This window comes from Fistularia commersonii, chromosome 17, assembly GCF_037954325.1.
Source record: "Fistularia commersonii isolate RoL2024-O1a breed Wild chromosome 17, RoL_Fcom_v1.0, whole genome shotgun sequence".
NCBI lineage: Eukaryota > Metazoa > Chordata > Actinopteri > Syngnathiformes > Fistulariidae > Fistularia > Fistularia commersonii.
In genome coordinates, this window is record NC_141300.1 from 16,432,327 (window position 1) to 16,458,989 (window position 26,663).

General features: G+C 45.3%; 1 protein-coding gene across 6 annotated transcripts in view; it reads right to left on the reverse strand.

The window, feature by feature from the left end:
- Window positions 1-391: 391 nt before the first annotated feature.
- Window positions 392-26,663, reverse strand: part of chd2 (chromodomain helicase DNA binding protein 2) — a 33,187-nt gene continuing 6,915 nt past the window's right edge. For 3 of the 6 annotated variants that reach the window (XM_086162732.1, XM_086162728.1, XM_086162729.1), the window contains exons 5-43: window positions 24,412-24,467; window positions 19,820-21,792; window positions 16,604-16,835; window positions 15,845-15,931; window positions 15,589-15,650; window positions 15,009-15,140; window positions 13,416-13,592; window positions 13,191-13,330; window positions 12,878-13,103; window positions 12,698-12,798; window positions 12,587-12,628; window positions 12,299-12,477; window positions 12,093-12,217; window positions 11,791-12,007; window positions 11,621-11,710; window positions 11,324-11,514; window positions 11,050-11,238; window positions 10,805-10,967; window positions 10,546-10,698; window positions 8,800-8,871; window positions 8,245-8,394; window positions 8,007-8,155; window positions 7,825-7,921; window positions 7,650-7,742; window positions 7,387-7,557; window positions 7,136-7,305; window positions 7,012-7,053; window positions 6,782-6,921; window positions 6,553-6,691; window positions 6,327-6,477; window positions 5,004-5,126; window positions 3,735-3,869; window positions 3,494-3,634; window positions 3,291-3,407; window positions 3,024-3,202; window positions 2,844-2,943; window positions 2,564-2,753; window positions 2,225-2,471; window positions 392-2,147 (exon numbers count right to left, since the gene is read on the reverse strand). In XM_086162732.1, coding sequence (XP_086018858.1) covers window positions 1,865-2,147; window positions 2,225-2,471; window positions 2,564-2,753; window positions 2,844-2,943; window positions 3,024-3,202; window positions 3,291-3,407; window positions 3,494-3,634; window positions 3,735-3,869; window positions 5,004-5,126; window positions 6,327-6,477; window positions 6,553-6,691; window positions 6,782-6,921; window positions 7,012-7,053; window positions 7,136-7,305; window positions 7,387-7,557; window positions 7,650-7,742; window positions 7,825-7,921; window positions 8,007-8,155; window positions 8,245-8,394; window positions 8,800-8,871; window positions 10,546-10,698; window positions 10,805-10,967; window positions 11,050-11,238; window positions 11,324-11,514; window positions 11,621-11,710; window positions 11,791-12,007; window positions 12,093-12,217; window positions 12,299-12,477; window positions 12,587-12,628; window positions 12,698-12,798; window positions 12,878-13,103; window positions 13,191-13,330; window positions 13,416-13,592; window positions 15,009-15,140; window positions 15,589-15,650; window positions 15,845-15,931; window positions 16,604-16,835; window positions 19,820-19,881 — 5,457 coding nt within the window. In that variant the 5' untranslated portion in view covers window positions 19,882-21,792; window positions 24,412-24,467 and the 3' untranslated portion in view covers window positions 392-1,864. The other 3 variants (XM_086162730.1, XM_086162734.1, XM_086162733.1) reach the window with 3 other exon arrangements.

Sequence of the window (26,663 nt, forward strand, 5' to 3'; positions counted from 1 at the left end):
ATTGTTGTTTTAAATAACAATTTAAACAAAAAACATGATATATCAGCAAAATATAATATTGTGGGAAATTCTTACATTTCCCAAGCAGCAAGGAGCACTAGTATACCTAACCAAAAAAACAAAAAACATTTCCACCAACTGCAAGATACACAGTAAGATCCTGATTCTGTTTCCTGGAGGCCCCTGAATGCATCACAAGAATTGGCACGAAAAGAGGTACCATGTGTTTGTGTTGATGATCAATACTGTGATTATTGTCGCAACCTGCTCAAAAATCTCTAACTGGAGCCTGTTTGGGTTTGCCACATCAACGCAGACAATCTGCCGAATTTTTTTTTTTTTTTTTTAAATGTGCCGGGACCACACGGTAATGAAACCACGCCAACATCCGTTGTGTAACAAAGTTTAATACATATGTCCAAACATATGTACAGCACGTTTCTCATAGAGTGGTTCTGTCACAAATATAAATTATTTAGACTTTTTGTAATGAACATTATGATACAGGAAACTGTGGCTTGATGTGGAAGAATTGGCTAATCAGGCCGGCAAAAGCAAAATAAAACGAACATCTTCATTGTGTCTTGTCGTTGTTTCCCCCTCTGATCGACTCCTCTGGAAGAACAAAAAAGGGGAGGGGGCTCACGCGACGATTACCAAGATACATGGTCCCCAGTTGTTACAATAATACGTCAGACCCCGGTACTGTCCTGGAAACAATACACGGAACGATAATACAGAGAAATAAGGCACAACAAAGGATAAGGGTGAAGAGGGCTTGGGTGGGTGGGTGGGTGGAGTAGATATGGCACAGAACAGCGATGGACATGATTTGCGCTTACGTTGACTTCCGAACCGTCAGCCAAACTGACCGATTAAGTCTTCCAGAAAGACAAGCTGATAGGAAAAAAAGAATCCTACACCTACTCCGACAGATCTAGAGTAGGTACCAGCTGGGAGGGAGAGGAGCTCGAACTTCAGCCGAATACCATTTTCCAGCCGTCCTAATACTGAGATAAAGGACTGTTTCCTTGTGATGCCGCAAATACTGCTTGACGAAGCTTCCACGCTGTCAGTGGCCCGTTGATTGGGAAAGTGTGATTCATGTGACGACATTATTACAGAAAAAAACGTCAGTTTGTTTGGCTAAAAATCTTTTTAAACATCTCCCGAGAACGTAGGAGGAATCGACTGACTTCACTCGTGCGTTTCCGCTCGAGGAAACCCCAACCCTTTCTTTTTTCACAGAGCCCCGCGTCCCACGATTATGTCCGACATTTCGGAAGGTGCGGATGAAAATACATTACACATTCATTTGCACTGAAGTCTTCTAGTGACATCATTAGTGAGACATAAAGCTAAACACACACAGAAAAAAAAACAACAAAAAAAACATCCGAGTTCTGGTTCCTTTGGGAAGAATCCCATACATTTTCGGTTCAAAAAGGCCAAAACCTTCAGGCACTTTTAGGATTGAGATCAGTCAACAGTTCATGCACCCTAAATTCCCCTAAGATTATAATATAGTCCATGGGACTAAACATCCACGAGCATTCTGTTCAGTCTTACCATGATTGACAGATCCATTCCTATTTAAATTAAGTTGGTTGTTTTGAGTCTTTTCCATCGTAAAGGTGACCGGAGGAAACAAACTCCCTCCGCGAAGTCACCCCCAGCCGTCCACCGGCTGGGGAAACAGAGCCAAATAGTTTGGTTTGGCTGGAAAACGAGGGTGCCCGGGGATTCCCTTTCCAATGTCAGCTTATGATTGGCGAGTCCACGCTTGTCTGGCCACGGCGTTCGGCCCCCGAAGGGACCCGGCGCCAGCGTCTGTGTCCGGGCCGGGCCGGCGACAGCTGCCTTTTTATGTTTTCCTGCTGTTCCAGCCGGGGTCCGCGGCGTTAGCGTCCACGGGCCGCTCCAGCGGCGAGCGCGAGTCGTGGGGTGACTTCTGAGTCTGGGGCGAGCGGGGGTCCAGGAGCGGGGGCGGCTTGTCCGAGTGGAAGGGCCTGCTGTAGTGGTCCGACCCCGGCGGACCCGACTGCCTGGGGTCCGGCATCCTCCTGAAGTCCTGCAGGGGGCCGTCTCTTCCCTGGTGGTAGTTGGGACGGAAGTCGTCGGGACGTCGTCGTTTGGGGTCCGGGTGCCTTGAGACATCGTGGACGAAGTTTACAACACCTCACACGGGGGCAGGGGCACCTCGGAAGGGACTCGGGGGACTCACCTGTCGTAGTAGGGTCGGTGGCCCCGGTGGTCTCGGTCGTTGCTGTACTGATCGTACTGCCTTTTGCGCGGGGAGCTGTTGTTGCGGTAACTGCCTGAGCTGCGGTACGAGTCCCCGTGTTGATGGCGGTCGCTGTAGTGATCCTTGTAGCGATGCTGGTCGTAGGGGTGATGCCTGTCTCCCTGCCATGACTGGTTGCTGTTACCTGGGTAGTTGTATTTTCTGTCCCTCTGCCAATCGCCCCTATCTGTGAAACAAACAAAAAAAAATAACAAAACACGGATGAGCTGAAACCTCTCCCTCCTGTTTTGGGGAGTTTTACAGCGCGACTGCACTTGCCGTCGTTTCCAAAGTGGCGCTTGTTGGTCATGTAAGAGTCCCTGTGGTGGCCGTGGCCGCCCGATGGAGGCAGGTGGGACGACTGCTTGGAGGGCATCTGTGCTCCCATTGAATCCCGACTGGAGCCGGACGGCTCCGGCCGGAAGGCCTTGGATCTCCCGCCAGGGTCGTCCTTCTTCTTCTGCTCCTTCTGAAAAGCACAGGACAGTTTTGGTTTTTTTTTTTTCGCGCATACATCTTTCACGGACGAGGCACAGACAAACGCGAGGCTCAATCTTGCCTCTTCCTCATGGGACCGTTTCTTCTGCGCCATCTTGTAGAGTTTGTGGAGTTTCCTCGCACCGAACTCCGTGAACTTGGACACGAAAATCCACAGGTTTCTGTCAAAATAACAACACCAATAATTAGCATAGGTTGAGGGGGTTGACCAACTTTTGGCATTAAAGGTCGCAGCATTTACCGTCGCCATATCTTGACGTGCTCGGGGTCACTGTACGCTTTAAGGCACTCGGTGATCCGGTCTCCGATCTTCAGCAGGCACGTGCGCGTGTGCTGGAGCTGCTCCTGGTCGGACAGGCCTTCGTCCGGCTTGTCCAGCTGCTTCAGGGCCTTCTTCACCGGCCTCATGCGCTCCTTACACTGCGCACAGAACCGCGGCGGGTTTCGTGAAGTTATTTTCTAAATGACTTAGTTCGCCGATCTCCTTTTGTCGGCAAGCCGAACTCACAATACTGAAAGTCTCCTGGTCGAGCTCGTCGTCCTCCTTTCCTTCGATGGGAACGGGCTCCGAGCCGGCGGTGATGTGAACCGGGCCCTGGGTTTTCTTCCCTTTGGCTCCTTTAGCCTGGAAGACAAAAAAGAAAAGGGTGAGCAATAAACCCATAATAAAAAAGGGGCATCTTCCAGTCCTTTCCTTTCCAAGGCCGCTACCTTTTCTTTCCTGGGCTTGGCCGCCTTCTTCTCTCGGTCCCCTTCCTTCTCCTTCTTGGGGGTTCCCTGTTTTTCTTTGTTCTCCTTATTATCCTTCCTCTTTTGCCTCTTCTTGGCGGGGGACTTGTCCCCTCCGTCGTCCTACTCCGACGCAAGGTAGATCAGACGTCAGACCCGGCCAGTTTGACTTGTAATCTGATTACATTAATCAATTCGGGGGATTGGGGGGGGGGGGTCTCACCTTCACCTCGCCCTCCTCTGACGGGTTGTCGGACAGGCGTGGGGAGGAGATGTCGTTGCCCTGCTCGTCCTTGAGGGTCTTGTTCTCCTTTTTTACCCGAGGCTTCCTCTTCTTCACCTTGATCTTGGGAGAGACCTTGATGTTGTAATAATAATAAAAAAAAAAAAAAAGATAATAATAAGAGGGCGGGATGGTGGCGCAGTAGTTAGCGCTTCGGCCTCACAGCACGAAGGAACCCCGGTTCGATTCCGATAAGGGCACCTTTCTGCGTGGAGTTTGCATGTTCTCCCCGTGTCTGCGTGGGTTTCTTCCGGGTTCTCCGGTTTCCTCCCACAGTCAAAAAACATGCAAGTGGAAAATTGGGAAAAATTGCGCCGAATAAGACTGAATGGTTGTCTGTCGGTACAATATGTCTCCTGACAGCTGGACGAGGCTCCGGCATGCCTCCACAAATGCAGGATGAGCGGCAGACAATGGATGGATGGAATCAAAAGAAGACATTTTATTTGTGGGCGCCTTTCCGAACCCAAGGTCACCTCACAACGATTAAAAAAATTGGAGCGGTTGGATTCCAGATTGCAATTTTGAACAGATGAATTTTGAGTTTAAACCGACGTTTCCCATAATACTACGCCAGGCAGTGTGGGATGAAGACCTCAGAGAGGTCCAGGTTGTGCATTTATAGGTGAGGAGCGATGTTTTGAAGTTTATCCTGGATTCTACGGGCATTCTATGTGTTGGGCGTCATCTGCGTAACAAAGTTGATGTTTCGTTTACGGACGGTGCAGCCGGGAGGAAGCCTCTAGATCAGGGGTGTCACACTCAAGGGCCGGATCAGGGCAACAAACAAGTTCAATTGGGCTTGCAAAGCTAAAAGATACGGGGTTTCAGGGGTGAATTGAGCAATAGGTATATTAACAAAGATTAATATGCCATGATTTTACACGTCCGACCCACATGAGAATAGATTTTCCTCCATGTGGCCCCTGAGCTAAAATGAGTTTGACACCTGCGGTCTAGACAAATGGAAATGGCCCCAGACCTGAGCTCTGGAGAACCATGACTTGATTAAAATGAGCCAGTCAAAAAGAGAAGAAGTCAGAAGAGTTGAGTTGGAGGTGGAGGGGATATAGCATATGGATGATAAATAGAAGGGGCCCCAGAATTGAACCCTGGGGCACACCAGGAGACGGGGAAGAATCGAGTTGGATTCAACCTGGATTAACACTGGGGGGTCTGGTCAACCTGGAGGGTTTAATATGGCCGTACCTCCTCCCCGGTTTTCGACAGCTCCACGCTCTCTTGTTCTTTCTTCAGCAGCTTGATGAGATACTCCGCTCTCGCCTGCAACTGCTTGGCTTGGGGCTTCTTGCCCGGATCGTCCGGCAGGATCTGCGCGGGGAAAATGATGAAATGAGCGCCTGTGAGCCGGCTTGTTGCCAAAAAGATAACGGACACTTCCACCATTCTAAGGCTCTCAAATTGGGCTTCGTCCAGTGTGAAGCTGAAAAATGTCACCTGTCTTAATGAAACCGTTTTAGAATTTCCCATAAAGATTTACCGGAATTCATCATAAGATGAAATTTAATTCAGCATCATCTGAAAATAAGAGGGAATTAACAGAAATTTAGAAATCAATGACTGTTAACAGATCGCATGTCTTATGCATTCTAATTATCCCTCATAAAACTAGGGCTGGGACTCGGTGCGTTCATTTTGATTAATTACAGAAAAACGTAGTTGGGAAATGATTTTAAGTTCCAGGACGACAGATTTACACCGACGCGACGGACGAGACGACGCTGGTTGAAGGGAAATTAAAATACAAGAAACTTGTATTAGTTAGCGTAACACAGGCGCACCCCAACCCTCTATCAGCCACTCAATGTGAAATATGTTAGAGCATGTAGGTCACCAATGCTAACTTCGCTGCTAAACAGCATTGCTAATAAGAGCGAGTAGGGCTGCCGGTCAACACTCAACCACATATCTGGGTTGGAATCTAGAAACATGAAGGACTGAGTGCACGTCGGATAAAATCGACCAATCCGCCGTTGAGATGTAGCGCTGTGGACCTTCGACCGCTCGGTTGAGATTAAGCTGATGAGAATTACTAACTGCATCCAGAAAGACGACGTCAAACGATCTGACGGCCATGATTCAACCTGGATTGACATTAGGCCCAACTATGTGTGTCCTAGACTGACTGGGTCATTGATTAAAATGTGATTATCGTACTTTCCGGACGATAAGCCGCGACTTTTTTCACGTAAACAACGCTGCGGCTAATATATGGACTTTTTTTGAGGGGGGGGGGGCTAATGAGCTTCACGCCGCTAATATGTTTCTCCTCGTCACATCAGACCGATGAAATGATCAGGAAATTCTGAGTCCGTTCAACTCCGACACTGAAGAAGACTTTGACGGTTTTAGTGCGCAGGAGGAAGCCCGAGATAGCAATCGGCTAGCCGGTGCGGCTTATATTGAAGTGCGCTCAATAGTCCGGAAATTACGGTAATCTAATGAGGTACAAAAAGGAGTTCCACCTCTAAAGGTAACACGTTCGCATCACAGCAGAGGAGGAGTACTCGCCTTCTCGCCGAGCTTCAGGTCCGGATCGGTCTTGATCAGGTCCCAGTTGCTGAATCCGTGTTCATAGATGCCCAGCAGGAGCTGGACGTCGTCCTCCAGACCCCAGTCCACGTCAAAGTGGGCAACCTTCACCCTGCAGGTCAGCTTAAACCTGCGGATACGGCAGCGTGACGTAAAAAAATGCGCGGCGGCACCCAATTACTCCAACCGTTAGCCGTTAGCTTACTTGCTCCTCTCGGCCGGGTTGGACGGCACCGCTTTGTGCAGGGGCTCGAACTCCTCCTCGTGCTGTATGATGGACTTGGCGTTCACCTGCACTCCCGCGATCTTGATGTTAATCCCTCGCCGCTTCCCGGGGCCTTTGGCTAGAGATTTAGCACGTGGACGTCAGCTTTGCAGGGGAAAAAAAAAAACACCGGTTTCCCGGGTCTCTGGGAAAAAAAAAACCTTCCTACCTTCGACCGGGTTCTCCTTGATCTGCTCCTCGTGCTCCTGCACCGCCGCCACGCAGCTGGAATGGATCAGTTCCCCGAGTCGCTTCAGGTCGGCGATCGACTTGTCCACCAGCTCCGAGTCCCTGGCGATGGCTTCCAGCCTGCTCGCGTGAACACAGAACGCCGTCACTCCAAGTTCGGCACTCATGGGTGCAACTTTAAAAAAAAAAAAAAAAAACAAAGCTTCTCACCTCTCAAGGGGGGATCCAAATTTTTTGTAGGCCTTGATGAACCTGTTCGAACATTTGCGCGTTTATTTTCAGATCAAAACACGAACGCGCTTTCGAAAACACGAGAACATTCCGACTGAAGCACCTGCGGATCTCGGCGTCGGTGAAGCCCTCCACGTTGTTCTTGCGGGCCCGCGGCCTCCCTCTCTTCTTCGGCTTCTTGTCGTCGTCGCTGTCGTCCGTCTCGCTCTCCGAGCCCGAGGACTGGTGCTTCAGCTTGGAGCCGACGTCGCTGTCGCTGTCGTTGGCCTGAGCCTGCGGCCCGAGATATCGCTTTATTTGATTTATCGTTTTTAAAACGAGCGGCGGCCGGGAGATCCGAGGACGCCGACCCACCCTCTTGTTGGAGCTCCTGCTCCGGGGCAGCATGAAGAGGTCCATCTCCCGCTGCTTCTCTTCCTCCTCGATCTTGCGCCGCTGCTCCTCGGGGATGATCTCGTCCCACTCGCGGACAGGCTTCTCCTCGAAGTCCGCCGCGCTCTCCTCCATGCTGGAGAAGTTGGCGACCTGCGGTGGCGCGATTTTGGTAGCGTGAGCCAGGGGTTCTGGTGGCGATTTAAAACCCGACGAGGAGAAAAAAAAATGATAAAAATCGGCACCTTGAACTGAGAGAGAAGTTCGTCCGTGGCGCTCAAACCCTGGTCGCTCTCTCTGGTCTCAGCCAACCTCAGGATCTCGTCGATGTCCATCTCCTGCAGGAGAAAAGATTGTTTGTTCCTCGTCCTCAAAGTACGACTTTAGCTTTTCCACCCAAAGACGAGCACCCGTCGATACCTGAGGTTCGGCCTCCTCGCCCTCGGCCTCCTTAAACAGATCTTCCGCTCCGAATTTGAGGATGGCTGTCAGCTCCTCCTTGTTGAAAGGGTTGGAGCTGCAAGGGAAAGGGCGCAAAAGTAATTTCAACGATGTCGACCGGACACGATCGAGGGCGCAAAGTAAAGGAAAACAAGTCTTACTTTGTGTTTCCGGAGTTGCTGTCCAGCACAGTTCGCCCAGTGGTGTCCATTCTCTGAATCACCAGATGGTCCAAGACCATCTTTTTCTTTGCCCTTTCGATGATGTCCTCTTCCACCGTCCCTTTGGTGACCAGACGGTAAATGTTCACCTGGCAGACAGGAGGCGCGGATCTTTTTTATTTACGTCCCGGCGACCGGGGGAGCGTCCCGTCTCGCGGCGGCCTCTACGCTGGATTACCTGTTTCTTCTGGCCGATCCGATGGGCCCTGGCTTGTGCCTGCAAGTCGTTTTGAGGGTTCCAGTCGGAGTCGAAGATGACTACGGTGTCTGCTGAGGCCAGGTTTATCCCTAACCCTCCAGCTCTGGTGGACAGCAGAAAGCAGAAGTCCTAGAAGGTAAATTTGAACCGTTAATAAAGACTTTGCCGGCGGCTGTGATGACTCTTCACAGCTTCTCCCACGCTATGCTACCCTGTGTGGCGCCCGACGCCGTCTGTGAGGTTCCTGAGGGCCGCGAGCGCGGCGGCTGTGAGCGCTGTGAGGTCACAGCGCTCGCGTTTTGTTCAGTCAATAACGGATAAGCCGATACTGGCCTGAAACGGACGATCACATCGACACGGAGGTATTTTCAGATTCACGCAGACCCTCCGCAACTTAAGGGCTGTCACGGACGTCCAAACAATCAATTGCGGGAAAAGCCGATTTCGCTTTATCTATTCATTTATTTCCTTTTTTTTTCCCTCCATAAACAACCAATTGAACAATTCAGAGTGGAAGAGCGGGGCCTTACGTACCTCTGAGCCTTCTGCGTTAAAGTGGTCAAGTGCTTGCTTGCGGATTTCTCCCTTAATGGAACCGTCCAGGCGCTGGGGGGTCGAAAGGGGAAGCAGAAGAGACGGTAAACATGTGAAATTGCTTTTCCTCCGCCCGCCAACTGCCGCTTTCCCGTCGGAACAGCTCCGGCGGATCGGCGAGGGGTCCGCCGACGCCGACTGTACGCGGCGGTGACCTGCAGGTGTCCTGGCTGGTCTCTGCTACAAAATAAAATACCTCGCGGATATAAATAACCGCGTGAACTCCCGGGCAGGCCGAGCGTGACCGCGGCGACGCTGACATCCAATCCTCGGAGCGAAAGCGGCGACTCGACCGCCCTGAGAGCCCCCTGGGCGTGAATACAAAAAAAAAAAAAAAAAAAAACTTCGGCCTGACCGGTTATTTATCGTCGAGCTAGAAATGGAAAGTACCCAGAGGGGTTTAGCCGAGGCTGATTTTACTGAAGAAAAACATTGGTTTTACGACGTCTGACCTTGACAAACGGGCCAGTCACCCTGCCGCGTCAGAAAACACTTCGGACGTCTCGCCGTTCAGAGCGAGACGACTCTTCTGCAGCTTTTAAAATGTCTGCTCGGGAAACATAACAGTGCGCGCACGGCGTTCGGGGGCCACAGCGCAACGCCGTCTGTCATCATGACAGATGGCGATTCACAGTGGAGGCTGTGAAGCTCTGACGCGCGACGTGATGCTAATCATTAAACTTCATCAATTTGGGGAGTATGATCATTATTGATTTTTTTTTTAACTTTTTTCCCAAGTTAGCACAAGGGCCGCAGCGGCTAGTCAGCAGCAAAATAAGCGGACAACTCATTTAGTATTCGTGCATTAGTGATCATGGTGTGTATCCGATGTTTCACGGTAGCTAATCAAAGTAGCTCAGAGTGCGACATCTTACTTTTCTCAAATCTTCAGGACGAGAAGGGGATGCAGCGGTGTGGAGCAGTTTTTATTGTCACTCGCCAAAGAGAATTGGTTTTCTGATAAGCCGATACTGGTCAATGAGTCCCCCTGAGTATCAATTTTTCATAAACATAAATCCAATGATGCAAAAAAATTGAAGAAACTGAGAACTGACCGTGCAACATCTGAATAAACCAACTAGTCACTCAGGAAGATTTTTATTCATTTTTTTATTTTTAGCTTAACGGTAACCTTTGCTGGACAAACAGCATTTATAGCGAATATTTTCTTTCTAAGCCTTCACTCAGAGGTCGGCGCTCTATCAGCTCAGGTGAGGTGACGAGTCACCGGGCGAGTCATTTTGAGTGATTCCTTCCCTCTGCGGAGGGGGAAGGCTTCTCCGCGAGCCCTTCTTTTAGCGAATCGTCCTTTTTGCAAGACGGGAGGGGGAACAAGTTAACGGCGATGAGGAATCACAGCTCACGACGGGGTGAAAATGACCCGCGAGCTTTGAACGGTTCCTTCACGACTCGACGTGTCGAAAGCAAAAACAAACAAGTCCGATTTTCCGGAATGTCCCGTCAGTGACACGACCGAGAAATTGTTTTATCACCATTCGCGACTCTTGAGTTTTTAGTCACGTTTAATTTTCAATAAATACAAAAGCCATTGTTTCTGTGCGGTTCATAACATGTGTAGCTGACCAGTCATTATCGCAGCCGATGACTGGTTGACTATTGAAATAGTCATTAGTTGCAGTCCTAGTTAGTACCATCACTTATCTAGTACCTCGTGAAAGGCCTCACCTGGAACGGGTAGCGTTTCTTGGCCAGGTATTCGGCCAGGATGTCCAACATCCTCACCATCTGGGAGAAGATGAGGACCCGGTTGCCCCTCTCCCGGAGTCTGGTGAGCAGCTTGTCCATCAGCACCAGCTTCCCGCTGCCCCTCACCAGACCCTGCCGCCAAAACAAAAACCCAGTGAGACCGGCGGAACCGAGCGGGGCCAGGTTCCTCCTGAGGGGTTGCTCGCGGCCAAAAATGGGGCGTCAAAGGGAAACGTACCTGCAGGTGCTCCTGCTGTGTTTCGGCTTCTCCGTCCTCGGGCTGCTTGATGAGGAAACTGTGGTTGCAGCACTTCTTCAGCTCCATGACGATGTTCAGGAAGCCGGCGGAGCTACCGCGGGTGCCTTTGGCGAGAGCTTTGTAATTCCTCGTTAAAATCCACCTGGGAGTTTTTTTTTAAAGAGGAAAATGAAGCTGTCTGAAGGGGTTGTAAATTTAGGGAAAAAAAAAAAAAAAAATCTTACTTGTAGAACTGCTTCTGCTGCGCCGTCATGTCCACGCGGAGGATCTGCTCCACCTTGGCAGGCAGAGACTTCTCCACATCCTTCTTGACGCGCCGCAGCAGGAACGGCTCCAGCACCTTGTGCAGGCTCTGGTAGCCGTTATCCCTGCCTTTGCCGTGCACGTCTTCGAAATCCTCCCAGGAGTTGAACCTGCGATCGCGGCAAAAAAAGAGACGCCACCGTCACGCCAGAATCCACGACCCCCCTCGGCTCGGAGGCGTGAGCCGGCACGTACTTGTCGGGCATCAGGAAGTGCAACAGCGACCAGAGCTCTTTGAGCGAGTTCTGCAGCGGCGTGCCGGTGATGAGGAGCCGGTGGTTGGACCTGAACTCCATCAGAGTCTTGTAGAGCAGGGAGTCGTCGTTTTTCAGCCGGTGGGCCTCGTCCACCCCCAGGAAGGCCCAGTTGATGTTCCCCAGCACCCCCTGGAACCGGCGGAGGAGAACAAGCTCTGCTCACGGCGCCACGAAACAAGACACAGGCTCTCGCGAGTTCGCCGGATCGATAAAAGCGTCCCTTCTGCGCGCTCACCTTGTCTTTGAGGAGAATTTCGTAGGTGGTCAACAGCGCGTTGAATCGGATCCTCTTCGTCTGATGGTTCACCCACTCGTAATCCCTGATCTGGGACGAGGAGAACAACGTTTACTGAGCGGACGTGAAATCGGCGTGTGTGTTTCTTTTCCGTCTCGGGCGGAACCTACCGTCTTCCTACTCATGACGTCGCCGAGGTAGACCACCACGTTCATGTCGGGGGCCCACGTCTGGAACTCCCTCTGCCAGGAGGTGAGCGTGGACAGCGGCACCACCAGCAGGAAGGGCCCGTAGAGCTGATGCTGGTGGAACAGGTAAGACAGGAAGGAGATGGTCTGGATGGTCTTCCCCAGCCCCATCTCGTCGGCGAGGATGACGCTATTGCACCTGAGGGACGGGGAAGCGCGCCGCGGCTCGACGTTAAGATGGCGGAAACGAGTATTTAGAGAGAAAGTAAAAAAAGAAGGCGTACCTGCACCAGGAGTGAGCCAGCCAGTTGAGGCCGTCCAGCTGGTAGTCCCTCAGCTCCAGGTTCTCGTCCCCGATGTACGACGGCTGGCTCTTCAAGGCGACGAACCTCGGCCTCTGCTTTAACACCTGAGATCGAGGCGATCCGGGTCACAAGCCGTCCTCCGACGGGGGTTTGTTTCCGCCGGCCTCCCGACCCCGGCGACGTACCTTGCAGTCTTTGGAGGGGACCGTCTTGCTGGAGTTGCGGCTGGTGAAACTGTCGATGCACGACTCGAACTTCTTCCGGACCAGGGCGCCGTCCTCCCAGCTGCACTCCGAGTACGGCAGGCCCATCCACTTGCACAGGTACTCGGGCTCGTTGGAGGACGGGGTTTTGTGGCTGTGGGCTGCCAGCGAGCCGAAAGTGGTTATTTATTTAAGTATTTCATTATTTTTAAACAATAAAGTAAATCTAGAATGCAAAGAAACGCCACCGGAGAATAAAGAGCTACTCACACGGGAAGTCGGACGTCCCCTGTGCTTTTCCTGTTTTGGTCGCTGGCGGTGATAAAGACAAGTTCAGTGTCGAGACGCTGCGAATGGAAATAGAAGCGAGCCGCCGCTTACCGATGACGCGTTCCACGAACTGAAACTGCTTGTTCAGGTCGGCCGTCAGCTCCTGCTGGCAGTTGTGAAACTCCACATCCTCCGGGGACGCCTTCCTCAACCTGCCGGCGAGAGCCATTTTTCCATACGGATTCTCATTTTTCTTTAAATGACGCGCCGCAAGAAGAAACATCTAATCACCATGAGTTGAGCTCGTCGTTCTTCTTCTTGAAGTTGTCCAGTTTCTTCAGGCCCTTGACCTTCTGCTGGGTCAGGGAGTCGATGCTCTCCCAGGTGTTGTGGATGTAAGACCAGCCCTTCCACTTGATCAAGTACTGCGTTTCGCCTTCGTCCTTCTCGGGTTCGAAGCCCTCGCACGGGTCGCCGTTCTCCGCCACGGCGTACACGGTGGTGGAGGCGCCCGTGGCTGGAGCCGCCGAGGGGGGGGAAAACGCCGCGTTAGGAGGACTCGTCCAAAGTGAATTCATCAAACGAGGCGCGGGGAGCGCCCTACCTCCTTTCTTGCTGACCCGCGTGTCCATGACCTTCTCTATGGTTTCGCTGTCGTCGTCCTGCTGCTCCTCGCCGGCGTCGCCCGTCATCTCGATCAGGTCGTCGGAGTCCGTTTCAAAGTCGTGTTGGTCTTCTTTGTAACTGTAACAAGACGAGGCGGGACGGCGGTCCGGTCAAGGAGCGCCAAACGACGCCAAAACACGGGTTCGAAATCCTCGAAACGCACCTTTTGACCTTGGTGGCGCCTCTCCTGCGCGTCTGCCTCTTTGGAGTGTCTTCTTCATCGTCATCGTCGTCATCGTCGTCGTCCTCTTCCTCCTCCTCCTCTTCGGCGGACGATTCCTGCTTCCTGGATTTCCTCCCCTTCTGCGAGTGCGGCTTCTTGGATGATTTAGTCTGGGGTCTGTAACGCATCGCGTTCGGCCGTGAGAGAGAGACGGAACCGCGCGGCCAAAATCGACACGGGAGGGAGGTCACGGCGGTTCGTTTAAGACGGGTTTTGCAAACAGAAAGCCCTTCTAACGTGCAAGTCCTTGGAACCAGAGCGGCGAGCCTTAGGCCGACATGGCATCGAGTCATTTAGACCATTTTCAGATAAACGTCCGCTTCTTTGGGCTGATTTAGTAGCTAAAACGTTACAACCGTCGAACATTGACTTATGGGTTTTCACACGAGCCGAGATCGGCGTAACGAGAGAGCGGGATGAGCGTTTCACCGAGAGGTTTGGGTTGTAGACGTGTCCGTGAAGAGAGGAAACGGACCCTGATAGAGCATCTTTTTTTTTTTTAAAATGCCAGGAGACATTTACAGGGATTTGGTGCAGCGGACGGAGCGAGTGTCAACGGTCAAGGCATCGGAAGAGCCACTCTAAGCCAGGAGGGGCGTTTTTATCATTTTAGACAGAGGAGCGGCATTCACGGCATCACTAAATGAGGTTTAGCCATAAAGCGTAGCCTAGTGTGCAAAATACATTGAGCAACACATTGCAGTATTAAGTCTATGGCGAGTTTGTTAGGTGAAGCGATGAAAAAGATTCATCCGATCTTCAAAACTCTCCTTTTTTTTCCCTCATTCTCTTTTACTAGGTATCACTGTTTTTAATACATTTATCCCAATTGATTAAGTTTTCTTATGGAATAACCTGTGTCAAAATCAGGGTGGCTTTTCAATTCATGTTGAAAGGGAAATTGAATTTGATGTAGGAGCAAATTGATGCTATGCTACAAGTAATGACGTATGTTTACCATTGAGAATAATTAATAATTATATATTTTTTATAATTTTATAATTTTATTTATTTTATATAATTTTATTTATTCATTTTTTTATAATTACATTTAATTATATAATTATATGTGACGTTTGATTATCATTATTTATTTCTCACTACTTGACAGCAAAATAATTTCATTTCCATACTGTACATATTACAATAAACACTTCAATTACTTAAAACACAAAAGTCAGGGTGTTGCCGTATAAACTAGACCATGAAAACTGTATCCTGGCAACGGTTAAAACAGTCTTTATTGATGGGCTGATATACATTTTAAATCTTTAGCCTTTATGAGTTGATATCTTGGTATGCTGAAATTGGAGTTGCAAATTATGCAGCAACAAATGTATGATATTAAATAGTATTTACACTGTCGCCGGGACGTCGCGTGTATCCTCGAGTTTTCGAAGCGTAACGTGACTGTTGGTCGCGTCTTCACCCGAGATTCGAAACAAAAGTCAAAAAATGTGCGGCGACAGCGGACGGCGTGAATAGATGACCAGTGGGTAGCTGTCTGACGGCCAGGCCTCGCTACGCTCTTACCTTCTAGCAGGAAGTCGTCTGGATCTAACTTTTTTCTCTTCCTGCTCACTGTCTGCACTGTCGGAATCCTCCTCCTCCTCCTCCTCCTCCTCCTCCTCGTCATCATTTGAGTCATCATCTTTCCAGATATTTCTTAAAAGAAACGCCAGAAGTTCACCCTTAAGGCCCATCAAAAAAAAATTACCTTTTTTTTTTTTTTTTTTTAAATAATATAAACAAATCACAAAAACTTCAATTTCTAGCCGTAGGGTGATCAAGGAACCAGGGATAGGCCTCTGATCCACTCTGAACTGGATTTAAAATTCAGAACCTGGCCGGCCTGAGCGGAGTGCAAACAGATACCCATTTACAGATGAGCGTTAATGATCGGGAGTCACAGTATGAACACAGACTGACGATAGGAGGACATTGCGCACGGTGCCAAGGCTTTGGCGTGTGTGTGAGATCCATGATGGTACATCTAGAAACAATGTGACGTCTGCGGTGAAAAATCATTTAAACAAAAGAAAAGAAAAAAAAAAAACGGCGGCTGTGGCGTTGTTTCGGGGCATTGGAAGACGCTCACGGCCTCGATACTCACTCCTTCTTTTTGGCCCGGGACGTCTTCCTCTTGGGGCTCTCGCTCTCCGAGTCGCTGCTGCCCTGTGGACAGACATGCTTTCAGGATGCTTTCAGGGGAAGAGCGCGGGACGACGGCGGCGGCCACGTCCCCACCCCTCCCACTAGATGGAACCGGTGGGTTGTTCAAAAAAAAAAAAAAAAAAAAAAAAAAAAGGAGCTCAGGACTCCCACCGTGCTGTTATTTGCTTTAACTATATTTATCGTAAAGCGCTTACCCCAGCGCCGATGTTCAAGCGGGCCGGCTCCTGCCTACTGCGGTTGGACCTCCTGACCCCGTAAACATCTGGATGCTCCTCCCACATCTGGAATCAGAGGGCGGTTCCTGTCAAGGCGGCGTCTGGAAAACCCCTGTGCCCATTTTCCAATTATCTTTCCCAAGTCCAGGTCAAAATACAGCTCTGTGCATTGGTTATCGCAGTAAGAGTGGGATGACCAATATGTGTGTGTGTGTGTGTACTATTTAACTTCCCTGATAGCTGCAATACTCCGAACCACAACCGCTGATATGTCGCAGTTCTCCTTGACAGAGTGGACAGAGAAAGACGCCGCACATAGCCGTAATCGCCATGGTAACCGACAGGTGCCCATATTGGCTCAATACATTTTTAAGGAAACGCGGAATCAAGGATTGCGGTTATTTCCACTCTAATGATGCTTGTTGACATGTAAACACAGGTCATAGGTGTTAATTCTCTTGCCTGATCAACTACTGAAATGTTTGGAAAATTTATTTTACAGAAATATTATACAGCCAATGCTGCGACAATTCAGCTTGGGGAATTAAAAGCCTCTCAGATACCACTGTTTTTTGCCAGTGTTTTGTTCTCCTTTAATACTTTGTTGTGGTCAGTTTACTTCAAGCAAAGTTTTTGAAACCAACCTTGGTTCATGAAATGTCAAGACGTCGGACCCTGTTCTCGTGTGAGGCCACGAAAAAATAAAATAAAAATAAAACAACCACGGTGACCTTTTACCTTTTTCACATCTGCAAGACGTTCCTTCTTTCTAACCGGCTTGTCTTTGACTTCGGTCGCCGTTTGGCGTTTGGATTCTGCCGACTCGCTCTCCGACTCGGAGCGGCTCTCCGATTCCGAGGAGCTGTTGGACTCGGAGTTGTGGGATCTCCTCCTCTCGCTGCCATGCTCGCTCTCTGACTGACTTCCTGACTCCGACGCGGAGCGATTGGATTCCTCTGAGGCCGAGTTGCTACAAGAACGAGAACCAGGTCAACCAAAGCATGGCGAAGGGTGATTTTCGGGCGATGGCGACGACAACTTGTGCAAAGAATTTCTTCCAACACACCCCGGTGACTAAACAGTCCCTGCGGGAAATTGGATTAACGATGGAGTCAGTGTTTTCTCCTCGCAGACGGGAAGCAGAACCCTCATTACATCATGCAGAACCTCAGAATAACCCCCTTCTTTTCAATGGACCGCAAATCCTCTTACAGCCTGAAATACTGCAGTGGGAAATTTTAAATTTACTGTTTCTAACCATGGCAACTGATTATGTTCATAAAACTGTTTTTTTTATGTTAATGATAAATTGGGGCAATAAAAGTAAGATTAAAAAAAAAACCCATATCTTAAAAAAATCCAAGACTATTCAGGAAATATTTATGTTCTGAGGTAGGAAACAAAGGTAATTTTGAATTGTACTTCTTAAATAACAGAAGCCTGGGATAGTGTATCAAAAAGGTAGATAAAAAAGGCAGCAACTATTCAATAAAAGGAAATCAATGTATTAAATTCATCAATTCCGATAGCCTCACTTGCAATATGGGTAACTACGATAAAGGGATAATAAAGTGTTTTTTTTAGCTCAACCTGATACAGCATTGAGATAAGACCAAAAAAGTAAAATATCTGCTTATTTAATACATAAACTCTTTGTTTTGCTTTAATAGTTGGCTCAATTTACATTTATAAATGTACATAAAATTGAAAAATTGAATAATATGTTGCATTCCACTCTCTCCTTGGACACATGGGGGCGCTGTACGCGCTCCACGTGAGGATCAACGGCATCAAATCCTCACACGGATTTTTATACAACACCTGGGTTTAAAACTGGACATTAATAAAAAGATCCAAACGTTTTTTAAAACTCCCATCACCTTCTTTTAAAATGTAAACTCTCACCTGAAAATTAAAAAAAAACATAACGCTGAGACAACACATCTAAGAAATCTAACTCACACTTCCATTTTAAAAAGATGTGTTTCATTTATGTAGTAGAGAAAGTGAAACTAAATAATACCGTGCGGGATTAAATAAATCAGGTGACAATGAAAGTCTGACATTCTCCTCCAACAGCCAACGCGCAGGATCCTTCGACTTTAAGTGACGTCAGAGAGGGGCGGGGCGGTTAAAAAATATCTCGAATTACCATTGGCTGACATGTTGCTAGGTGGGAGATCAGCCTATGGGGGCGCAGTATTCGAGCTGCCCAGGACCCGAGCACTTCCTGTTTCTCTTCCGCACTGGACTACTAATACGGATATGCGAGCAAATGGCCATTTTGAGACAAACGACAACTGGTGTGGAAATGTCACAGCGGACATTGGAACGAGAAAACCCACCACGTTCGCATTAAGACACTTCCGAGTTTACAGAGTCCCGCAGCCCTCATGAGTGTCAGGAGTGAGGAAAAACACCAGGCTGCTGTCAGGGACATAGGTCGTATTTTAGTAAAATACTAAAATGGCTGCCACAAAAAAGCAGAGGAAAAAAAACTACAAGTGTGATGTAATCTGCTGCAGTGTGCGGTCACAGGAGGGCCTGGAGGGTCATTACCTGCCCCGGACGTCCATACGTCTCTGCTTTGAGCTACAAATGAGTCTTATTGGGGAAAAACTGTAATATCTTGCTTGGCCTAAATGACAGCAAACCTGCAATCGTCTATTTGGTTTAATAAATATATAAATCGTCTGTTGTTTTCAAGTTCCTGCACACATGCAAATGTGATTCTTGGTGAATACAAGGGCAATTTTATTGGAATTCAATAGGAACTGCTCGCCCACTTATACAAGGAGGAATCACAATAATAACAACACACTTTTTTGTGCAAAGGTTAGTAGGGAACAAAAGGTCATCACATATAACATGGAATCTAGTTTGCATAAAATATTTTTCTAGCTTAAAAAAAAATACATTTCAGATTAAAAAAAAAATTAATGCATGTGTGCGTCTCTTTATTTTAAAAGGTTCAAAAAGTAAACATGAAATAGATTTTCTTCATTATTTAGAATAATAGTTGATAGAAATAATTCAGAAAAAAATCCTTGAAAAAAAAAGTCAAGAATTGTTGTAATTCATATTCAGTGTGATTAAGAATAAATGCACTTCAATTAAATTCCACACACATTATGAAAGAGCCCAATATTGTTAAATTAATGTCATGCCTGAAATGTACAGTTTGTATCAAAGAGACACTGGCATAACTTTATGATTGCAGAAACAGAGAGAATTCACTGTAGGTTTTTACCTTTCTGTAAAAAAAAAGGAATCATTTACACATCGTCATATTCTTTAAGATATTTTAATGAAGGGAAATTAGTTGATCATGACAAAAAAAAAAAAAATGAAATGTCCAACATCCCTGTTAGAAGTGTCAATAAAATGCACAGTTCAACTGAAACGTAGGCCTTCGGGGGGACATAAAAACACAGATTGCACAAATTGCAATACATTAAGTTGGTAAACCTGGAATCGAACTTAATATAAGCCCTTTTTCTTTCCATGTTTCCAGGGTTAAACCAAGAGCAATATGTTGTTTCTGAAATAAACACGTAAAATAAACATACACAACGTTGATAAAAATGGTGCAATGCAGTACCAAGTTGTAAGACAAGGTCACGTTACAATATAGCGATTACTAGGAAAAATTATCTGCAAGGTAATCCGGGACAAATACATTTCCATACATCGAGCACATAAGGTTATCTTGTGGGCAACGACCTCCTGACAGACGGGGGCCTGGGACCGAGGTATGGCGTGAAAAGAAATGGTACGAAAAAGAAAATCAGGGTGTGGCTATTAAACAATAGCAAGGTCATTCATGACAGCGGTGCACTTCAACGAGACTACGTCGCTAGTGTATACACAGGTGATCAACCATGCTTGACAAGGTAAACAATCAAACCAGATGTGGAAAGGGGGCTAAAGGAAAAAGTAATATAAGGATCATACCTTGATGCGTTGCTTTGGGTCGAGCCTTCATCCTCTTGTTTTTTACTTTTATTCTTCATCATCGCAGTATCCTGAAAAATCGTTTGCCAGAATGGTGTCTTCTTTTTGTTGTCGTCCTGGTATTTGCTGTCGAAAAGTTGTAGGGAGGTTTCAACTACCGTGCAAGTCCCACAAGGTTGCCTTCGCTCGGCTGGCAGTTAAATCCCAGGCGGTGCGACACGGGGGAAGAAAAGGGCAAAAGATCCAAAAATTGGTGGATCATCGTTCAAATCGCCGGTTTGTTTTGAGTTAACGGTGACAGGTGCTGTCACGATAACTTGAAAATCCAACGGATATATTTCAATATCTCCCACGGACCGAGCCGCATGCAATTAATTTCAACTGCGTCATCAGATGAAAGACTGCAAATTTGACTTTTAAAGGTGAATAAATCAGTTATTTATGCACCAAATCAATGTAAACATACCGATTCAATGTGAAGAAAGGTAGTAGCCTATAAATGAATCGTTAGATTCAAGTTCGCTGCATCAGTTATAAATCTCCGATTCGAATAAAATAAGTGTAAAAAAAATAACAACTTGGTAAGAGTAAGAATAATAAGCAAAAAAAGAAAAAAAAAAGAAAATCGTTTAATCGAAAACAATGTAGGCCTTCTCAGACCTGGTCTGCTGTCAGCCTCAGAGCGACAGAGGCGAGCAGCACTAAAAATGGAGGCGCGCCATGGCTGCCAGAGCCCTGTATGGAAAACAACGACAAGCACTCCCACAGCACAGACGGCTCAAACGGCTCGGAAAAAGCAGCCCCGAAAAGCACACGAAAACGGCGAAAATCCCGTCAAATCGCCTATCGTACTAACGCGGCGACAACTCGCAACCACCGAGAAGCGATCCCCGTCGAAATACGAGCAAGAAAACGGTCTGACGAAAGCCCATGGCACCCTTCCCAAGGCTCAGCCGCCATCTAGAGCTCCTTCCTAGCTCTGAAAGCTTTGCCTTTGATTGACGTTATTTCCATTTACCCCACACTCAGGTGATTTTTAAGTCCCTCCCCTTTTAATATCTTTTAACTTTTTCTTTTACATTAACTTACATTTATTTCATCTCCATGAAACCAGCCAGAGGGAGGAAAAACTCTCATTCTTACCATTTAGTAAGAAAAGCATTTAAGCTCTCTAAGAGAGTTGTTTTTTTTTTTTTTTTTAGGTTGCACCAATTGCATCACTTCCTGCTCAGACAGGAAAGGGGATAACCAGGGGCCATTTTAGACAGCCTTCTGGACACCATTTTGGTTTGAATAGAATCCCATTTAACCATTTGAGTTAATCATTATAGAACAACTGATTCATTCATTTGAATATGTACTGGTTATTAACCAAAGTAAATCATCGACAATCGATCATGTTGGGGTTCTTAAGCAGAAACCTGGTTTCATTCAGGAAATCAGAGGGTCAGTTTAACCTGGATAGATTTGTCGAATCTGCAGATTGAACATTCGCACGTTTGGTTGTACGTAAAGCTTAATTATAACGAGTAGCGAGAAAAACACAGCAACATAAGGGTAGCATGTTCAGTGTGTTACATGAAACGACCAACCGCAGCGCGACAAGAAACACTTGAAATTTGACGCCAACAATTCATTTGTACATTCCAGGTTAGCAGGCTAATGAAACAAAGTCAGGGAAAAAATACGATGTCATACACTTTATTAAAAAGCAACATTTGAATACCAAACGTACAATGGCTTATTCTGCTTCTCAAAAAAAAAAAACAGGGAGATTTTTTAGTCCAAGAAAAGCAGCAATGATGTTCCATTGTCCATGTTGACGTAAAAAAAAAATTCAAAAATTCCTTTTGAAATCCAGTTGGAAAAAAAAAAAAAAAAAAAGTTAAAATTTGGCTAACTGCAACATCACTCGCCATCTTCACATTTAACAACACAGTCTCCATGTCAGCAATATCCGGTTGATTGGGGGTCTTGATGGGACAAAAAAAGAAGGAAAAAGTGTAAGCCCACAGTGCAAGTGAAATGGTCAATGACTCTTGATCCAGCGGTTACAAGAGGCATGCTGAACTAGATCAAAATCAACACAAACATACTTGGCTAGCATCAATTACAGTTAGCTAGCCATGTGGTTAGCAAGTGCCATCATAAAGCTGACGCATACCTACAGAATCATTTTGGGGACAAATGGCTTAACTTGTGAGTTTTGATAAATCGTCATGATTTAAATGAAGTATTCTCCAACTTCAAAAAGTTTTTTACGTCAAGTGTCTAAAATGCAGAGTTCTGTCCATGTGTTCTGTCCATGGATGTGTTCGGAGAAAATACTTGGGTCTGCACATGGTCAGTTGTAGCGACAAGACAACAGATCAAGCTCATAAGACACAAAATCTGCACAACTTTTTTCCAAAAAATGAATAAAAATTCTCAATTAAAAATCAAAACATCGAGCAAGAAGGAACCTTTTGGCCATCATTTTTTCTTTGGCCAAACATTCACAAGGCAAAATGTAAGTTTCACCCATCAATCTTGACTTTCAAAGAACTCATTAATCCTCTATTCGGAAAATGAAGAATTTATCTTGGGTGGGTTGTTGATCGGATACTGACTTGATATGTACAGCTAGTGATGAAACTCAACTTCGTACTGATCTATGTCTTCCAAAAATAGGTTTAGGTTGGCAGCTCAAGTCATGAAGGCAAAGTATAAAGAAATCTCAGTGCAACTACGGGTATGTTCGGGGAAACTAAAATATCAATTTTTGCATTTCCAATTTATGACTTCAACATACAGAGGGCAGCATAACATGAACTTTAGCCATGGTTGCCGGGAACAGCAGTTACTCATCCAGGAGAGAATTACCAAAATTACACTGGCATGTACACTTGCAAAAAGACATGGTGAAGATGTAGTCAGCCTTTGGACTGAACACTCCTTCATTTGATCATATTCCAACAAAATACGCACTGGCATTTTAGACTTTACATGTAAGCGACAGACTTATCAGAACTAAACTCCTTTAATATATGTTTTAATTTTTTTGCATTTGTTGACTGCCAGGTAAATCCACCAATTTAGATTGACTAAATTCTGCTAAATACATCAAAATTCAGCTTAACAACTTACTCCCTGAGAGGGCAACTAAGGATTTAACTAAATTTATACCACATGGTATTTGAATAACTTTTGAAACAACTGATGTCTACACCTATTCACCTATGGCACAAGAAACACTAATATAAGAAGGAACAAGAGCTGCATAAGGAAAAGAGGAAAATTATTTCTGGTCCAAGTCCTGATTCAACATTTAAATAAAGATTTTTTTTTAGAATTTAAAAAAAACTCTTAGTAGGGGGGATCCATTGCACTTCAATGGAAACCCTAAGTAGAATTCATTCTTAAATCCTGAATAATTTTTAAGACCTCATCAAATCTTTAACTGTTATTTTAGTCATGAGTGAGAAGACAAATGACTTTATTTAAACAGCCATGTAAACTGGCAGTTGCTTAGCTGGTGGTCCTAATGAATCTATAAATTGAAGATTGAATGAGCTGGACAGTAAACAAAACAACAAAACATTGATGGTTAGGGATCAGCTATAGTGAGTCACTGAGCATAGTTGGTTTAAAATTGGAACCATAAAGGCCCATTTGATCAAAGCAAAGAATAGCTTGGCATTAAGACTATTGAAACCACAAACACCAGCCCACGCTCAAAGTTATCATATGTTTGATAGGTGCAAGTTGACAACTTCCGATTTACTTTGTCTATTAGGTCTCACAATGACGGCATAAGTCAACAGTTAGCAACACAAAATGTGAAACCAAAAGTTCACAGCTATCAATAATTTCAATGGGTCTTTGACAATCAAACAAGATTGGAGATTGAAAGATTAAACAGTTAATTAAGATATTAAATACTAATGAAGCAAAATAGAGCTTGATGATTCCTGGCATTTTGCCCACTTTAAATACAATTCAACCAGAGTCAACAATAAGACACCCTGCCCCACTCTTAAAACAATCCTGATTTTCATTCAGCAATGCTTGAAAAACTAAGAAACTCTCCCTGCTCAAAATGGCATAAAATTCACAAGTGAAATTAAATAAATGTGACATGGTTTAAGTTGTGGTAGATCACTTATCAATGGATTTCAGATTTTACACTGAAGAAATTGATTTTTGTAAAAGAACTAGCCTTATTTTACAAGACCTAATAGCACATAAATTGTAAATTTTCTTTGTCTATGCTAAGGCCAGGCATCTACTAAGTATATATATATATATATATATATATATATATATATATATATATATATATATATAAAAATTGGACGTTTTAATGTGTACATGCCCTATTTTGTCCACATCTATGTCTATTACTAGCCTTACTAAGTGAACGGTGTCAGTATTTATTCAAGATGAATGTGAGCTAAAAATAGAAATGAAGATGCCTGAAGCTCTTCTGAGGTTAGAATGAGTTAAAGGGGACAAACTGTCTCTCAAGTTGAAGGGGAAAAAAACAAAACAAAAAAAAACCACCAGATTCTCACAATGTTCATCAAATTACCTGGTTAAACATGAAAACTTACAGAGTTGTCTTCTTTTCTCGTTCTCTCACAAATCTTCGAACACGTCCATGTTCGCACTGTTGAGGAGATGAGAACAACAATGAATGAAGTGTATCATTGATATGTAATAAAGTTCAGACCAAATGTGTGGTTCTCTTAACATGATAACTAATCAACTGTCCAAAGCCTTTGAATCTTTTTCTTTTGGGACTCCAACTGGTTCCTGTAAACTGTAATATGGTATACATAACATACTATATTTTTCAAAGAGAAATAGTTAGTGTTCTCTATTGCCATGTACAGGTATAATATTTTTACAGACCTATTTTTAGACGTCCGGTTAGTTCTCTTTTTCTCCAACATCATATCTATTTTTTTGACTTGTAATTTTCTTTACAATAGTAAAATTATGACTAAGCAGACACGTGATTTCATATTTGACTCAATAACTCCAGGGCTTAAAACTTTACAGTTGACGCACTAATGCAATCCTTGCAACCTGTCTTATTTGCTGTTTAAAAAGGTCCCTCCGCTGACAGAATTTGAGAATATTATCATTCAAATTAGGTCAAAGAAAGTAGATACTTTCTTATGAATCTATTCTCACCAAAGACATCTGACCAGTTATTCTTGGGAGTGATGAGTGACGCTCTTTTACTAGGGAGGTATGCCCACTCACAGATTACCCTATATGGATGTAATAAGAGGCTGTCTAGGCTTACTGCTGACTGGAAAATAGAAACCTTTTCGACAAACTAGAAAAACCTCTCATTTTGATGTGTAACATTAAATATATTATATGGCTATTATTTGCAACTGAGAATGCATTTGAAAACTTTTATCTTTGATCATTTTAGTAGTAAAAACTAACCCTGTTACAAACATTTCAATAGGTTTATATGAGCAAATGCTAGAAACTAGAATACGTTAAGGTAACTGAAATAGAACAAAAAAAATTTTAAAATCTTGGCGTAAAGACAGATATGATCAGGTCAAATTACTTTGACAATAAGTGGAGATTACCCTCAATGCAGAAAATTGAGCGCTCAGTTCACTGATGAAGCCCTGATGGGATACCTACGTCTAACCCTGATAACTAATAAGGAATTTCTCTAGTTTTAAAACAACTTGTGATGTCAGTCCAAACTTATTTTTGATAGTACTATGGAAAATCGCAATTGATCTGCCACTTGAAGCACTCAACTTTCGTATTCATTAGACACAAACTTATTTACACTGACACTTAAAAGATGGCAGATAGCTACATCGCATGATGTATACTGACCAATATATCATGGTATTACAATAAATGACTTATTTACCATACGCCGGTATAACACTACATCATTACAAATCAAATGTTTAAAAAGAGATGTGGCATAAACACCAAAACGTAATGTCAATTTAACTATCTTCACAGGTGAATATAGCAACTGCCACTGGTCTAAGGGAATCAGCAGTATAACATCTGGAAAATCAGATACAGCATTTTAGCTTCTTACTCAATTGCTGTCATACGCTGAAGAAAAAAAGGCCTTAGGTGCCACTACGGCTTAGGTTCAGATGCTTAACTTAAGTTATGGACCCTGTTAGTCAACAGACTGTAGGGTGCCATGGCTCGCAGCGAGCTAGCATGTGTTGTTGGAAGTAAACATGCCTTGCTGTGTGTGGCCCATAGCCTTAGTTAAAAAGAAGTAACAATGCCCATTTAGCTTAGTAGCATTAGGCCAAGCCAAGTGCTGATTGTAATATTTGTGTGGCAAAAATCACCATAGCTATTTTGTGTCATGCCGAAGTCTCAGCTGACAATCTTTAAGCCAAAGGTCCCAGCGTAGAGAAATCCATGTATTATCCTTAATTTCTTGTGTAATCTCAGACAGTGGTGTTACTGAATATGTATTATCATGTGCGAATGTTTTTTGTCATTGGCTTTCAAACTTCACACATCATACCACATCGTCATTCAAGGGAAAATCAGCACTTGAAATAAGTCTAACGAGGGTATTGAAATCAATGTTCCTTTTTGTGGTTTTGTATTATTAGGGCACGGCTTTAATTTAACACAATACTTTGAGGTTGTGGATGTTTCATATGTTAGCTTAACAGAAGGCTAATGGAAGGCTGGTTGGATAAAGACTGAGAATGTTGGCTAATCAGTCATCCATCATCAACAAGTGATAATTCTTACTCTGAGGTGGCTAACATCTGTGATCATCAAAGACAGAGTGCTGAGGACCCGATGTATTCTCTGCTTAGCATCTGTTTTTTTAAAA